Raw genomic sequence first — 16,527 nt, 5'->3', positions numbered from 1 at the left:
AATCTGACAAAAGTCTCTTTCTTTCCTCAGAGTCTTTGTGTGATGTGTGAGAATAGAGCTGCACCAATCAGCTGATTCATCCACTCGCTGCGTTTTATCATCAAATATCATCATTTTAGTCATTTGACACGTTTTTATCATCAAATATAATCATTTTAGTCATTTGACAAGTTTTTATAATCAAATATCACCATTTTAGTCAATTGACAAGTTTTTATAGTCAAATAAAATCATTTTAGTCATTTGACAAGTTTTTATCATCAAATATAATCATTTTAGTCATTTTACAAGTTTTTATAATGAAATATAATCATTTTAGTCAATTTACAAGTTATTATAATCAAATATAATCATTTTAGTCATTCGACAAGTTTTTATAGTCAAATAAAATCATTTTAGTTATTTGACAAGTTTTTATAGTCAAATAAAATCATTTTAGTCATATTACAAGTTTTTATAGTCAAATAAAATCATTTTAGTCATTTTACAAGTTTTTATAGTCAAATAAAATCATTTTAGTCATTTTACAAGTTTTTATAGTCAAATAAAATCATTTTAGTCATTTTACAAGTTTTTATCATCAAATATAATCATTTTAGTCATTTTACAAGTTTTTATAATGAAATATAATCATTTTAGTCAATTTACAAGTTTTAATAATCAAATATAATCATTTTAGTCAATCGACAAGTTTTTATAGTCAAATAAAATCATTTTAGTCATTTGACAAGTTTTTATAGTCAAATAAAATAATTTTAGTCATTTGACAAGTTTTTATAATCAAATATAATCATTTTAGTCAATTTACAAGTTTTTATAATCAAATATAATCATTTTAGTCATTCGACAAGTTTTTATAGTCAAATAAAATCATTTTAGTCATATTACAAGTTTTTATAGTCAAATAAAATCATTTTAGTCATTTTACAAGTTTTTATAACCAAATAAAATCATTTTAGTCAATTTACAAGTTTTTATAATTAAATAAAATCATTTTAGTCATTTGACAAGTTTTTATAATCAAATATAATCATTTTAGTCATTCGACAAGTTTTTATAGTCAAATATAATCATTTTAGTCATTTTACAAGTTTTTATAATGAAATATAATCATTTTAGTCAATTTACAAGTTTTAATAATCAAATATAATCATTTTAGTCATTCGACAAGTTTTTATAGTCAAATAAAATCATTTTAGTCATTCGACAAGTTTTTATAGTCAAATAAAATCATTTTAATCATTTGACAAGTTTTTATCATCAAATAAAATCATTTTAGTCATTTGACAAGTTTTTATAGTCAAATAAAATCATTTTAGTCATTTGACAAGTTTTTATCATCAAATATAATCATTTTAGTCATTTTACAAGTTTTTATAATGAAATATAATCATTTTAGTCAATTTACAAGTTTTAATAATCAAATATAATCATTTTAGTCATTCGACAAGTTTTTATAGTCAAATAAAATCATTTTAGTCATTTGACAAGTTTTTAGAATCAAATATAATCATTTTAGTCAATTTACAAGTTTTTATAATCAAATATAATCATTTTAGTCATTCGACAAGTTTTTATAGTCAAATAAAATCATTTTAGTCATATTACAAGTTTTTATAGTCAAATAAAATCATTTTAGTCATTTTACAAGTTTTTATAGTCAAATAAAATAATTTTAGTCATTTGACAAGTTTTTAGAATCAAATATAATCATTTTAGTCAATTTACAAGTTTTTATAATCAAATATAATCATTTTAGTCATTCGACAAGTTTTTATAGTCAAATAAAATCATTTTAGTCATTTTACAAGTTTTTATAATCAAATATAATCATTTTAGTCATTTTACAAGTTTTTATAGTCAAATAAAATCATTTTAGTCATTTTACAAGTTTTTATAGTCAAATAAAATCATTTTAGTCATTTTACAAGTTTTTATAATCAAATATAATCATTTTAGTCATTTTACAAGTTTTTATAGTCAAATAAAATCATTTTAGTCATTTTACAAGTTTTTATAGTCAAATAAAATCATTTTAGTCATTTTACAAGTTTTTATAGTCAAATAAAATCATTTTAGTCATTTTACAAGTTTTTATAATCAAATATAATCATTTTAGTCATTTTACAAGCTCAAATGTCAAATATCTGTTGGTTCCAGCTTCTCCAGTTTAAAGATTTAATGCTTTTATTGGTCGTAATAAAATAATATTTACTGATATTTAAACATTTTATAGGTTAGATACAGTTTTTTTACAACCGCTATGACCCATTGTTCAATACTTTTAACGCTTTTTCAAAACTCTTCACACAGTTACCAACATCAGCCTGAGTGGGTGATACAATTAACACAATTCTTCTTCTTTTGACACAAAATACACACATTTTACACATTTAAAATTAGTTTTAACTCATTAACCCTAACCCTAAGACCAAAACACTAGATGTTAACTGGTGAATTTTCAAATCCAAAAGAAAACCTCATGTTCAAAACTAATGGATTGAAGATTACATTGATCAGCTTCTGCTCCTTTTTCTTTTTGTCTATTTGACAATACAGTAATGAATGACAGCTGATTTTTCCCCTCTTTACTCTACTGTAAGTCATTTTCATTTGCAATACAGTAAAGTGTTTACTGCAAATCCTGTCATTTACTGTATTCTTCTTTCATAAACATTCTGCAAAGCTGCTGTGACATGGCTCGCTCACTTTTTGAAGTGAGTGTTGTACAAAAAAAGGAACAAAATTCATGGCCAACAAATGAAAAATGAAGAACATCATCACATACATTATCTCTATGGAGTCTTGGGCTATTTTGTCCATTTTTGAATGTCTGTGTAAGTCATTTTGTGTCTGTTTTTAGTCATTTTGTGTCTTTTTGTGTCTTTTTTTAAGTCATTTTGTGTAATTTTGTGTCTTTTTTTGGTAATTTTTGTGTCTTTTTTGGTAATTTTGTGTCTTTTTTTAGTCATTTTGTGTCTGTTTTTAGTCATTTTGTGTCTTTTTGTGTCTTTTTTTTCATTTTGTGTCTTTTTGTGTCTTTTTTTGGTCATTTTGTGTATCTTTTAGTCCTTTAGTCCAACATAAAATGTGATTTTGAATCTTTTTTTTTACTTTCAAAACACTATAATGCTCAAAAAATAATTTTAAATGTTGGAAATGTGACCAAAGGTGTCAAATCTACCATATAAGAGGGTTCCATCCAGTTCTATCATTTGATACTAAATCTATTTGAGCTTGTCTCCAGTTTTACTTGGTATATCATCATCAAACTGAAACTGGCCTCATGGAGTTTACAGCCAGAACTTTAGAGGTACATTTACAGTAGGGCTCCACGCTGCTTTGTTTTCTAGTCTGCATGATGAAGAACTCATGATTTGGAGCTTTTGGAGACACCAGAGGGTTAATTTACATGTATAATCAATACAAAATTCTGTTGATTGTAAAAGAAAAAGGAAAAAAAGTAGATAAGAAACATGCAAAGTGATTCGGTTTGTGTTCTTCCATCAGTTGTCAGTGTTTTTTGACTGACTAAATGTTTCTGTGTGTCAGTGTTTTGGTAGATTTGGTGAACTGTGTTAGTGTATTATTGTGTTTTAGAAGTGTGTGTCTGTGTTTAGTTACACTGTGTGATTTTGAGCATGAAATTAACTGTTTGGTGAATTGTGTGTATCAGGTGCACTGTAAAAAATATTTGTAGAAATTACAGTAAAACTCTGTCAAATTCATCAGAAATAGGGTGTAAAATAAAAAAATTGAATATCACCATGATAGACACTTTTAATTACCGTAAATCAAGGAATAGTACAAAACTTTTGAAAAACCTTTGAAAACACACCGTTTTACTGTTAATATATATAAAAAATCCATGTAAAATTAATGGAGAAATACCATATTGTCACAAGGACACAATTACCCGAAAACTAAAGGGACTTTTCAATCTAAATTACAGTTTTTGCTGATATTTACACTTAAATTTACAGTAGAAAAGCCACTCTGTATTTTTTATGGTGTAGTTCTGGCAACCACAGCTGCCGGTATTTTACCGTAAATTAAACAGATTTTTTTATAGTGTGTGATGTGTGTTTTTAAGGTTCTGACAAACGGGTCATAGCGGTTGTAAAAAAAACTGTAATATAAATGAGATCTGATGGAATCAACTCCAGTCAAAATCCACCTTTAAACTTTAATGTTGTGTGGAATCATGAGTAAAAACATCTTTCTTCATTTGAGTTAATATATCGCATCAAAACATGCCAAACAGTTCAGGCTTTTCAATTATGAATATTTAATGTTTTCTTTGTCATATATGGTCATAAACTTAAATTTACTCAACATTTACTTTAAACATGTTGGTTTATTATAACAAGACATTTGAATTCATGTGTGTGTGTGTGTGTGTGTGTGTGTGTGTGTGCTGTGGGGATTTATAACATTAATTTTTCACTATTTTCTGACATTTCATCGATAAGATTAATAAGATTAGATTACACATATTCATAAAGTGTCAACAATGAATGAATGAAATAAAATCAGGCTTTTACATTTTTAATTAAAAATTAGTTTATAATTGCATAAAAATATCAAAGTAATGTTGTGAAAATGTATGATGAAATAACATAATAATGTATGCAATGAATTTAATAAAGTTCTTTAATTATTTCACAAATTGTCAGTTTATTTATATTTGTCACAGTTTACTTGTGTGATGATTTATTTGGTGTTTTCTTCTTCATGGAGATAAAAGAGAAGACTTTCCATAATCCTGCTGCTTTTTAACAATAAATGGCCTCTGTGATCTATAATCTTTGATGAAGTTTCATCATCTCTGAGGTTTATTTTTTAGGCTTTATTTAGCCTGTTTGTGGGCATTATTGTATTAAATAGTTAAATTTTTCAACCCAGATTTCATGATTTTTGGACTCAATGTGTTAATAAAGTATGTGAAGGAATAATTGTCGGATCATAAAGGTGAAGTTGTGATGATAAAACGGTTAGTAAACATTTTATATGGTTTATAAAGGGAAAAATCAAAAGTATTCAAAAACAGGCTCAGACCCCAGAGGGTTAACACTGTTGATTTCACGTTTTTATTCCATATTTTACCATAAAAAACAAAACGTTTTTCCGTCAAAAGAAATGCTGTTCTGCCATATAATTGACAAGAAATAAATGAAAACGCATAAATTAAAGATTTTACCATTAAATATTACAATATATTTCTGTTAGAGATATGGTGTTTAGTACATTTAACAGTTAGAAAAAGTATTTTTACAAAAAATAAATGCAAAATTTACAGTGATGTATCTATATCACAGTATATTTTTGTTACAAACACGTTGCCAGAGTATTTTACAGTGGAGTACAGTGTATGTGTGTACTGTGTATGTATAGTGTACTGTGTATGTATTATACTTATAGATTTATACATAATGTAATGTATAATTATGTTTAGTTTTCTTTTGCACAATTTAAAATGCCAAATATAACTGACATGAAATCATGTACATTGCAGGGAATCTTATTAGAAAACCTTCACCCAAAAAAAATATGTTAAAAATGTCACAATAATTTAAAGAACACACAATTAACATACACATATACATCCATACATATATGTTATAAATAAATAAATAAATAAATAAATAAATAAATACATACATACATACATAATATGTGATTATTTGAGAGTCTTCTATCTTTGATTACCCTCATACTGTTGGTTATTATGTAAAATGGTAGAAATAGCATTTATTTAAGTACAACACAGATATAGTGTCTCGAAATAATTATAATATGAAAAGTGACTCAGTATCTCAAAGTAAACCTAGAATATTTTTTTATGTTTCTCATTATTTTTAATTATTGTATTTTTAATAATATTTTTCATCATATTTTTTTAGATATTGTTTCATTGTTTTATTATTTATTTTGTAAAACGATGTTATTATTTTGAGATATAAGGTCATTATATTGAGATATAAGTCATTATTTTGTTTCTCACTTTCTCAATATATTGAAAATCTTATTTCAAAACTTACAGGACTTTTCACTGTGGAAATTCATAATAAAATGTTTCATATAATGTTACCCTTTGACTGTAAAGTAAATATTCAAGTGCACTTTATTATGAATTTCGAAAAACGATGATATGGTAACACCCCTAGACACCTTTATACCACTCAGTAAAACAAAAACATTGTACTGGGTGGCCATGCTGTATATATCGCCGTTTTGAGTTCTAGGCTTACATTGTCATTTTTAGAATGTTTCATTGACTATTTTAAGAATGTTTTATTGACTTTTTTAGTTACTTTTAGAATGTTTTATTGACTTTTTAGAATGTTTACCTGTACACCATGTTCAACTTCCATTGTTTACAGTGTTTATTTTGAAACATCACCATGCTTTTTCTCACTGTTTCTGAATTTTGTTTATCTCACACGCACCTATTAAAATTACTGTTGCATTGTTGTCCTCTTCCCACTCAATCATGGTGTAACTAGGTTAACGATCAGTGATACAGTTCCCCCTCGGCCTGCAACCAAATTTCTAGTTTGTAGTTGACTACACATATGTTAGTCAAAAGGGGGGAAGTGTGAAGGAAATTTGGTGTTTCCTCCATGGTGGGACAGTTCCCACATGGTGGGAAGTAGGCGTCGACCTACTTGGTATTCAAGACACAAGGCATTGTGGGAACTGACTCTGTGAACTTAACAATTGACCTATGGCTAAGCCACACCCCCAAACGCGATGAGCCAATCACAGTGCGCATAGCTAACTCAATACACTCGGACATTCTCTGCTTCCACATCCATTGAAATGCATTGGAGTTAGTCCGTTTTCAATCATTTTTATGTGTTTTTTGCTGAGATTTTAAGTTTAAAATGGTCAAACGGTGTGCATGGGGTACATGCAACTCTGACACAAGGTATAGCCCAATAATATGGGAGCAGTAACCCGGTTCCCTATGGCAGTGATTCCCAACCGCTGTTCCACGGCACACAAGTGTGCCGTAAGAAATCAATATCTATCAATATCAAATCCAGCGACTCCGTCTTAACGAGCACTAACGAGGTCGGCCGGCTCGTTAACAAGAGCCTCTTGTTAACGAGCCGGCCGACCTCGTTAGCGGCAATTAGCTACAGTTAGCTCTGTAGCAGTACAGTGTGTATGTGCTGCTGCTGCAGCAGGTGTTCACTTAGCTATCTGTGTTTGTTTACAACAAGCAGCGGAATGAGCGGTGTCAGTGGGGTGAAAAGACGAGTGAAAACCTCTAACCTGTTAATGAAGGCCCTTTTGGTGACTTCGAGATGATATTTCATTTTTCTGTCTCCAAAAATGATTAATTGCCTCCTGTGAAATTTCTCTGACTGTCACAGCTGCCATAGCGCCCGTCACCGAATGTTGACAGTTTGTCCGAGTGAGTGGAGGGGGCGGGGCTTAGCCATAGGTGAATTCTAACACCATGACTGAGGGGAACGTGTTGACCAGTGGGCTCTGTCCTGATGTGATGTTTAGGGCAGGAAGATAGGGCTGCATTGAGGCTTACTAAAGAATCAATGCTGGGAACTACAACAGACATAAGTCGAGCGGTGTACGGGACTTTGTTGTACTGTAAAAGAGCCATTCGGGATTGTGCGGTGTATGGAACATGAATGTGCTAATAAAACCTGCTGAACAGAGTATTGAGTGCTTCGTGTTTGGCCAGCTCACCCATTAACTTAGTGCAGTTGCTAAAATTGCCACGACACCTTAAACTGAAAAATCAAATTCAATCAAATTTCATTGTAACCCTTGATAATTTTAGATTTTAAAGTCTTCTTGAAAACTAACATAGAATTACACATCTTTATTTCATCATTTAGTCCATAATTCCATAATTTTACACCCAAAACTGACACACATCTGTACTTAAGATTAGTTCTGACTTTGTGAGTTTCAAACATTAGCATTAACCCCCTTAAGTTATAAATCCCCTGCCTTAATTTAAACATTTTTTGAATACAAACAGGAATTGACATGTTTACCACTCGAAACATAATTTCTAATGTTTTTGAATATACAGTGTCCTGAAATTTCAACGTGTGTGATCTTATAAAAAGCTGATTTGTAGAATCACGGTATCCAACTTCATTTATTATCCTGATAGCTCTTTTCTGCAGTTTAATTATTGGATCTAGGTTTGTTTTATATGCATTTCCCCAAATTTCAACACAGTATGTCATATAAGGCAACACAAGTGAAAAGTACAGCAAATGAAGGCAGTTCTTATTCAGTAGATCTCTTGTTTTGTAAAGGATAGAAATAGACCTTTGCACCATTTACACTATGGCATTTACGTGGATGGGTTTACATTACAGTCAATGAATATGCTGAAGCCTCATGCGTTGGTGTCACAAGCAGAGTGCCGTGACAAGACATCACACTGCAAAAAAGCCAACTTGTATTTTTTCGCCTAAAACAGTGATTTAAGTTGGTAAAACTTGGAAATATAAATTATTGACATTTAGGGCAATAATGTAAGTTAGCACAACAAAGGAAGCCAGTTGTCTGCTCAAAAACAAGTTGGTGAGTTGTTGTTACTTATATCTTTAAGTTGGGGTTCACAACAAGGGACAATAGTTCTGATAACTCTTATTTCTTTGTTGGGAAATGCAGGAAAGGGGTGAAATTAGGTCATTAGCGAAAGCTAGCGGCTAACTGATGCTAGCGGCGCTGCTTGTTACAGCTACAAGAGTAGCCATTAGCGTATCAATGCTAACTCAAAATTGTCTCAACATTAGCTGACATTTCATAGCGGCGTTACAATCATACCAGAGACATTCAGAGTTGAGCAAACTCAAAAACAAAAATTTAAATATTTAGTTAAATTGTCCAACTTAAAATTTTATCGAAGTTTGTTGCCTTGAAATTTTGAGTTCACCCAACTTTTCTTTTTTTGCAGTGCAGTAACTGACGAGTTGGGGGCTGGTCCGAGCCGAAATGCCAAGAACAAGTCCAGCCTTGATTATCATTGGTTGTATTTAGGATGAACATAATTATTGTTGGCCCCCCTGATAGCTCCCCCTAGTCCTGCTGGTTCAAACACTTCTTGTAACAACCCGGTAACAGATCAGCAGAGCCTGGTCGTAGGCAGGAAAGCAAACATTTGGTGAGCAATGTGTGCCTTGCTGAGAGTGCATCTGTGCAGTGTTTGTTTTACTCTCATGATGAGCTGTGGAATGCCGGGATGGTCATGTTTCGGGAAAACCAGGTCTTTGACTGATATCAGCCCTCCGATCACACCAAAGTGTCAACAGAGTGATGCACTGATGGACTGAATGAGACTGAAAATCACTCTCACCCTATTTCTGCACGATCCTAACACACAATTATGTTAGGATTCTTATTTTATTTAGTATTATTATATATCATATTATTTTACTTATAATTACTTTATTTATATTTTTCATTTTATTTCTATATTGTTTATTATCTATTATTACATATTATATTATATACTGTACTATTATTATTATTATTATTATATACCGTCTAGTCACTATAGCATTGTTGCCATCATATCACCAGTATAATTACCATCATCTTGTCAACCATCCTACCAACTGATGTTCTTTTTTTAACTTCTTAAGTGTCCTTGTTCTATTCTGTGTTTTTTTCTATTGTTGTTTTTATTTATGCTACCTCAGTATCTTATTCTATTGTATTTTATTGTACTTGAATACTGGACTGCTGTGACAACCTAATTTCTAGCCTAATTATTTATTTTTCATAAAATGTAATCTGGTCTGAATCTAAGTCCCAAGTAAAGACAAACATAATGGCCCTGATTTATCAAACGAGCGTACGTCAGAAAGTGAGCGTAAAGTGGGCGTACGATCATTTCTATGCAAGGCTCAGCATTTATCAATTTGGACGTGAGCGGAGGGTACGATCAGATCTCAGTCTGCTCTCAGCTCGTGTACGCACATATGAGTCAGCCTGAAGTCCACACGTCTGAGTCTGAGAATTCTGAAAGTCTGAGCTGATTAAACTCTGCTGTGTTTTGTTTTTTAATGGTGACAAATCAAAGCATGTTTAGGCTACATCATTTATCACCAAAAGTTGATTAAAAATAAATACACCCTGCGACCGTGAAATTCTTTAACCAGAATACTAGCAGAGGATATTAAATGTTGTTGTCTTCTGCTGTTTAGCGTTATTATTATTATTATCCTGCTGGACACTGAGCGTCAGTGTCTCCTTCACCAGCGGTTCTGACCCAATAGAAACATTTCCGATCAGCGCTGCCACACGCTCCTCTGACTGGGACGGAATTATTACTAAATGTAAAGAAGTGAATAATATCTCTCCATCATAATAATAACAACAATATTTAGATATTATATAGGCTTTTAGGCTTTATATATCATGATGTATCAATGAAATATTCCAACCTCACGGGGAGTTGAATGCTCCACTGCTACTCTGCTGACAGCACCACTGATTTCCTTCCTTTTCACTTTTTATGCTGCCAAACAAAACCAGTTTGTTGTGTTGCAGCTGTTGGACGTCTGAGAAATTCCTCTTCTTTTGGATTAAAACTTACTCTAAAATATTGTTTACCTCCTTCAACCAAAAAGCTGTGAAAACTTTAAGTCTGTGCTCCAAATGTAAAATATTCACTGAACTTATTTGAGTTCATAACTATAAGTACTTTTATTTCATAAACCTCCATCACTGCATATTTCTGTAATATATCTATTTCGCTCCTGTTGTTATCTGTAACGGTGCACTTTGCTAATAAAGCTGACTTTAGGGTGGAAAAATCCTCTTATTGGCCGTATTGTGTACTTCGGTGTCGTAAACTCTCGAGGCAAGCCATTTGAATCTGGTATATATTATATTTATATTATATATATTAGGGCGTGGTATTTAAATGAGGCTTGTTTCGAGGCGCCACATTTATCAACAGCAGATCATTCTAACGCTGTGATTGGCAAGATACAAACGTTTGATAAATCAACTCTACTCAAACTTTATTTGTCGTAAGATGAAATATACACTCAACTTAACCTTAATATCGCTTAATATCGCTTAACCTAATATCACACAAACAATAATGTTTCATGTCTTTGTTGAACACATCCATGAAACAATCATAGTACTGGTGGAAATGTAATCAACCATGAGGCTAATGACTCCAACAAGAGCTAATTGGAGTCATTGAATGTTGAATGGTTGAATTTAAAAAGCGGTACAAACACATGGTTTTCATAAAGTTCAGGGAGGAAGAAGGGCTTTAACAACTGGGTGTTTTCATAAATGATAAATTATTCATGTATTTGTTTATGTAATCTATTTATTTTCAATTTTGTTTTTTGTTAATATGTATTATTTAAATATGTATGTTTAGGGGAGAAAAAAGGGAGAAGGGGTAGGTTTAAATAAGCATATGCTTCATCCTACTTCTTTTCGGACATGTTGCGTTCATCGTTTGTTTTGACTATTGCTATTTTTTTATTTTTTTTTGTTTTGATTATTCTCATTGGATGTATTTGTTTTTGTGTTTACTTTGTTGTGTTACTCGCACATGTTCGAAATAAAAGCTGAACTGAACTGAACTGAATGGGAAATCTGGTTGTTTTAGTCAACATTATGCAAAAATATATTTTCCCCAACTACATTCAAGTTCCCTGTTAAGGGCCAACCTTCATTCCCATAAACTCCTGTTAATACCCATGGAAAGCTTTTTCAACTTTGAAAATTCCCAGAATTTTGCAACCTTGTGTGTGACAGAAGGCGTGGAGCATGATCAACATGTGATTAATAAAGGCTCATCTTATTTGGATCCTTTTCTTATCACAACTATGATGTTAAAATAGTCCATTTCACATTCTTGTTCTGGGCTTGGGTGTAGGACCAGATAATTACATTCTATTTTTACAACAAAGATTACCAAATGTCCCTAGCCAGTGTTAAAATAATTGATTATTTTCTATATTGGTAAATGATTTTATGCTTGACTTCTGCTTCTCTGTTGTCTGACTCTGTGCGTGACTATCAGGTCAGCCTTGGTAAATATCTCTATGCATTTATATTAAATCAGGCAATATGATTTTGATACAGTGATTGTTTGTGTGTTAATGGTTTAGAAACTTTGACTACATATATTTCATTGTCTGTTTCATATTTTTAGACTTTTAGAATCTATGTGAGACAGTGAAAATCCTTTGGCTCTGTAAGACATAATATCTTTGTAAGACATAACAAGGCAGGAGGTTTTTGTTGAATGTTCTGGAGAAGAAGCTACCGTGCCGTTTTGTATTGATTAAAACTGGCGAATCAGCGGATCAAGAAGGCGGAACTTCCTGGAGGAAATCGACCAGCATGTTTTGTAAACAAATGTTAGTATTTTAATGGGTTCAGGGAGAGAGACGTGGTTCAGACTTCACCAACTGAAACACGTCTGTTTGTATTCAGGGACATGAGTTTTTGAACCTGGAGAATCTCTGTAAAATGCACATTTTTTGACGTATTGTAATAAAACTATGTTAAACTGAGAAACTTGGACGGCCTCCAGCTCTTCATTTCCCCATCAACGAACTGCGCAGAGAAATGGTGAGGTTTTTCTGTTGGTGACAGATTATTCAATTTTCAAGGTTTCCTCATGCAATTTTTCTAACACCAGACTCAATGTGATTAGGGTATTTTATTCAGTGGGACTGTGTTTGGTGGTGCTTGGAGCACCACATTTGTTAAGGAGACAGAGTAGTACAGGCCTGCTCTTAATCCTGTACTATAGCAGACTAACTAATACCTAAGGTAGGGTGACCTCTAGTGGCATTCAGGGTATTCCTTCAGGACACGGCAACTGAGTTTGGGCAAAACCACTGGTGCCATTTAAACAGCCGTTTCAAGGCACAGCAACATAGTTAGAGGCCAGACTGAAAACACACTTTAACCCATTGAGGCCTAAAACTTCCTGTAAAACCTCTGGGCGATTTTAAAATAAGCCCCTAAAACCTGAAGTTTTTCTGGAAATTCAACAGAAGTGTCAACACTTCTACTAAATAATCGATTTTTCAGCCTCTGTAGCAGATAGAAATGAAATTCAAAAAGTATTCGAGAGCTTATACAAATACTACAAAACGACGTATCCGCTTTCAAGGCTTCAATGGGTTAAACCCATTTTAAACCCTAACCTGAAAGACTGACACAGCTGTATGACTAGTATGCATCACAACAATACATTCAAACACTGTCACAAATGATCAATAAGGATGTTTCCACTGGGCAACACCCAGAATGAGGCGGGTCTCACTCGCCGAAACGCCCCTAATTTGAATATGAGCCGTCCGGAGCGGGCTTTTGACCAGACTTTTTTCATCCCTGTCTAAGAGCAGGCTGGTTACTGATTGGATAGATCGCTCAGCAGGATGTGACGTAGTACTCTACACGAAAAAAACACACGCCATTTGTAAAAGCTGGCGAAGCAGTGTTCACAGCTTGACTTTTCAGACCCTCTCAGCGATTATTTTTCAAGAAAGCGACAAATCTTTCAAATTATAAAGTGTGTTTCTAAGGGAACAAACTGTATCGACATGTTGTTGGATTTTTGCTTGATCTCACCTTGTTCCACTGACTTCATGGATCATTCCAAGAAGTTTTCCCCAGTCTGAAATAATTTAACTCTGAATTTTATTCTAGACAAATTCGCTATATTTTACATACCAACTCAGTTTAGCATTTACACAAACAAGGTTTTAAGCAAATTTTAAACTCTTCTCATGAACAACTTAACTCAGCAAACAAATTGAACTCAGCAAATGAAATTATACGATGAGATCATATTTTAAGTAAAGGACTGGCGATTAAATATTTCACAGGCTGATGTTGGGTTTGCTGCATGTTAGCTTTTCCATCTCATTTTCATTTTGTTTACCTGCAATGATTTTATAACTACTGCAGGGGGCACTATTGAGTGACCAACACAGTGTCAATACAGTGCTGACACAGTTTGTGTAGTGTGTCAATACACTCCTTGAGGTATCTAATCTCGTCAAAGTGTGCTCTCGGCTTAATTCTCTTTAAAGTGAAGTTTCAAGCACCAAACACAGACAATATCATACAAGACCATTGTTTAATTATTTAATAAGAAAACACATTTAAAGATTCAATTTGAATGTAAAGACCGGAATAGTAAACACAGAAACATAGGATATGTGGTCCAATTATGGATTGGACATTGTAATATGAAAAAAGTTTTTTCAGCTCTCGGATGGTGGGGGTGCAGCCCTGCGCACCGCCTTGGCCAGGGCTTGTTGGATGACCGGGTACAGTTTATAGCATCCCTCGATGCAGGTCCGAACCCCGGCGGTCAGAGTCTCCTCAGCCATTTCTCCATCTGACTGCAGCCCAGATATCTGGTTCAGGCTGGGGAGAAACGCAACAGTCAGATTGCCCTGGTTGTCACTGCTGGCCGAGCTGCAGCTGGTTTCCTCCACATAAGAAGGGTCGACTACAAAAGAGGGGCCGTCCTGGCGTATGGAGCAACCGAGCACCAGATCATACATTTCAATCCCTGCGTCCGCCAGGGCGAGAGAAGCACATGTGACTGCATGGGCCAGAACCGACCCACTGTTCTCCAGAACCATCACGTTGACCTCGATCTGGGAGCGGGGGTATTTGTGGAGGCACACTGCTGGCTGCAGACTCTCATGCAGCATCAGGGAGAAGTCCTTGTCCTGGCTGCCCTGAATCCAGGAGCCCCTCTCCAAGCAGGAAAATGGAGCGAAGCGCATGTCAGTAGTCAACCTGGAGAAAGATGCAGAGTTTTATTGTCTTTATAAACTCATCCTAGAGCAGGGGTGGGCAATTAATTTTCCCAAGGGGCCACATGACCAATACCAAGAAGGTTGCAGGGGCCGAACCAAAACTCTGAACTAAATTCTGCTCAATATTAATGTAATCGCTTTATAAAATACAGTAAATTATCTGGTTTTGAGCTGCTACTGATAGGAACACATGTTATGATGAGACTGTTGATGTGGAGTAAATCACGTATAGCAGTAAAAAGTAGTAAATACTCCAATCACTATATCACTATTCCATTTATTTTAAACACAACTGTAAATGACCTTTAGCAAGGTTCCCATTTATGTTTTTGTATTATAGCTTGTTTTTCATGTTTGTACATTTTCAAGGTGTTTAACAATGTTGAGGTGCTTTTATTTTTGAAAAAGTGCCGTCCAGTGTGAAACGGGTGCTTTCATTTTGAAAGGTAGTGACAGGAAATAACCGGTAGAACGGTTAAATGAGAAAAAAAAAATGGTAAATAATAACGAGTGCGTCGTAATTCATATAAAGTTGATATAAAGTATCAAAAGGCTTCTATAGTGGCTGACTGACAGGACACAAGGTTTGTTAGAGTTTATTTTATTCTGTCATATATATTAGTGGCTATATTTGTTGTCTTAACTATAATAAAAGTTCTCGTTAGCTCTAGTGCTAATGCTAATGTTTGCTATTTTTTTCAAAATAAAAGCACTGCGGTTATATTGATTTCTAATTTCTTGGTAACCTCACGCGGGCCGGACAAGAACAGCCAACTGGCCGGATGTGGCCCGCGGGCCGCCCAATGCCCAGGTCTGTGCAGTTACATATTTTTTTTTTTTATATTTTATTGTTATTTTTAATCTAAGTCCTTTGCTATCAGTTTAAAGGTCCATTCTGACCTCCTGAGTGTGTAACAGTCAGCTTCAAGAGAGAGACTCCTTGGAAAGTAACAACTTGCTACTTCGGGATTTGTCAGAAAAGACACAAAATTACGCAAAAAAGAAACAAAATGACCAAAAAAAAAGACACGAAAGGACCAAAAAAAGACACAAATTGACCATAAAATGATCAAAAAAGACAGCAAATGACAAGAAAAGACACAAAACGAACAAAAAAAGACACACAATTACCCAAAAAAGACACAAAATGAGCTGACTTCCAAAATGATTTGGCGACCCCCAGAAATCATCTCGCGACCCCAATTGGGGTCAGGACCCCAAGGTTGAGAATAGCTGCTATATGTGGCCCTGTGGTAATGTCGATGAAAAATTGTGGCCCCCTGCAGCATTTAAGTTGCGCATCCCTGATAGTGATCAATAAACAAGCCAACTTAAATGAATGACAATATTTATATTATAGTATATATACCTTCCGCATTTCATATCAGTCTCGTCTCTCCGCTCCGTTTCCCTGGGACCGTAAACGCAGCACATCAACTTGGTGTTTCCAGCTTCGATGTACGCGGAGCCTTTAGCCTGGCTCACCAGCCCGCAGCGCACAAACACCGGCCGGACGTCCACCTGGTCCCGCTGCCGGCCGTCCGCTCGGGGGCCCTGCGGCGGGGGGACGGCCGCCGGTTGGCTCAGAAACAGAGACGGGTTCTGGGAGACTTCTGGGCCGCGAACACGCTTAGTGTCAGTCGGCATGTTGGAGCCAAATGAAATGGGATGTAGCGTGTGAATAAGTCCAGCAAGAAAACCTGTCCCC

At 34.1% G+C, this 16,527-nt stretch overlaps 1 protein-coding gene across 1 annotated transcript; it reads right to left on the bottom strand.

Moving 5' to 3' along the window:
- Nucleotides 1-14,111: 14,111 nt before the first annotated feature.
- On the bottom strand, nt 14,112-16,527 carry exosc6 (exosome component 6). Its single transcript, XM_059334482.1, has 2 exons — nt 16,189-16,527; nt 14,112-14,799 (listed from the first exon to the last, which is right to left on the bottom strand). The coding sequence occupies exons 1-2, from the start codon at nt 16,464-16,466 to the stop codon at nt 14,253-14,255; spliced, it is 825 nt and encodes a 274-aa protein (XP_059190465.1). The 5' UTR covers nt 16,467-16,527; the 3' UTR covers nt 14,112-14,252.

The sequence above is a fragment of the Centropristis striata genome, chromosome 6 (assembly GCF_030273125.1).
Source record: "Centropristis striata isolate RG_2023a ecotype Rhode Island chromosome 6, C.striata_1.0, whole genome shotgun sequence".
Classification (NCBI taxonomy): Eukaryota; Metazoa; Chordata; class Actinopteri; order Perciformes; family Serranidae; genus Centropristis; species Centropristis striata.
Note: the sequence above shows the minus strand (reverse complement) of the source record. Positions and strands in the feature narration are given on the sequence as shown.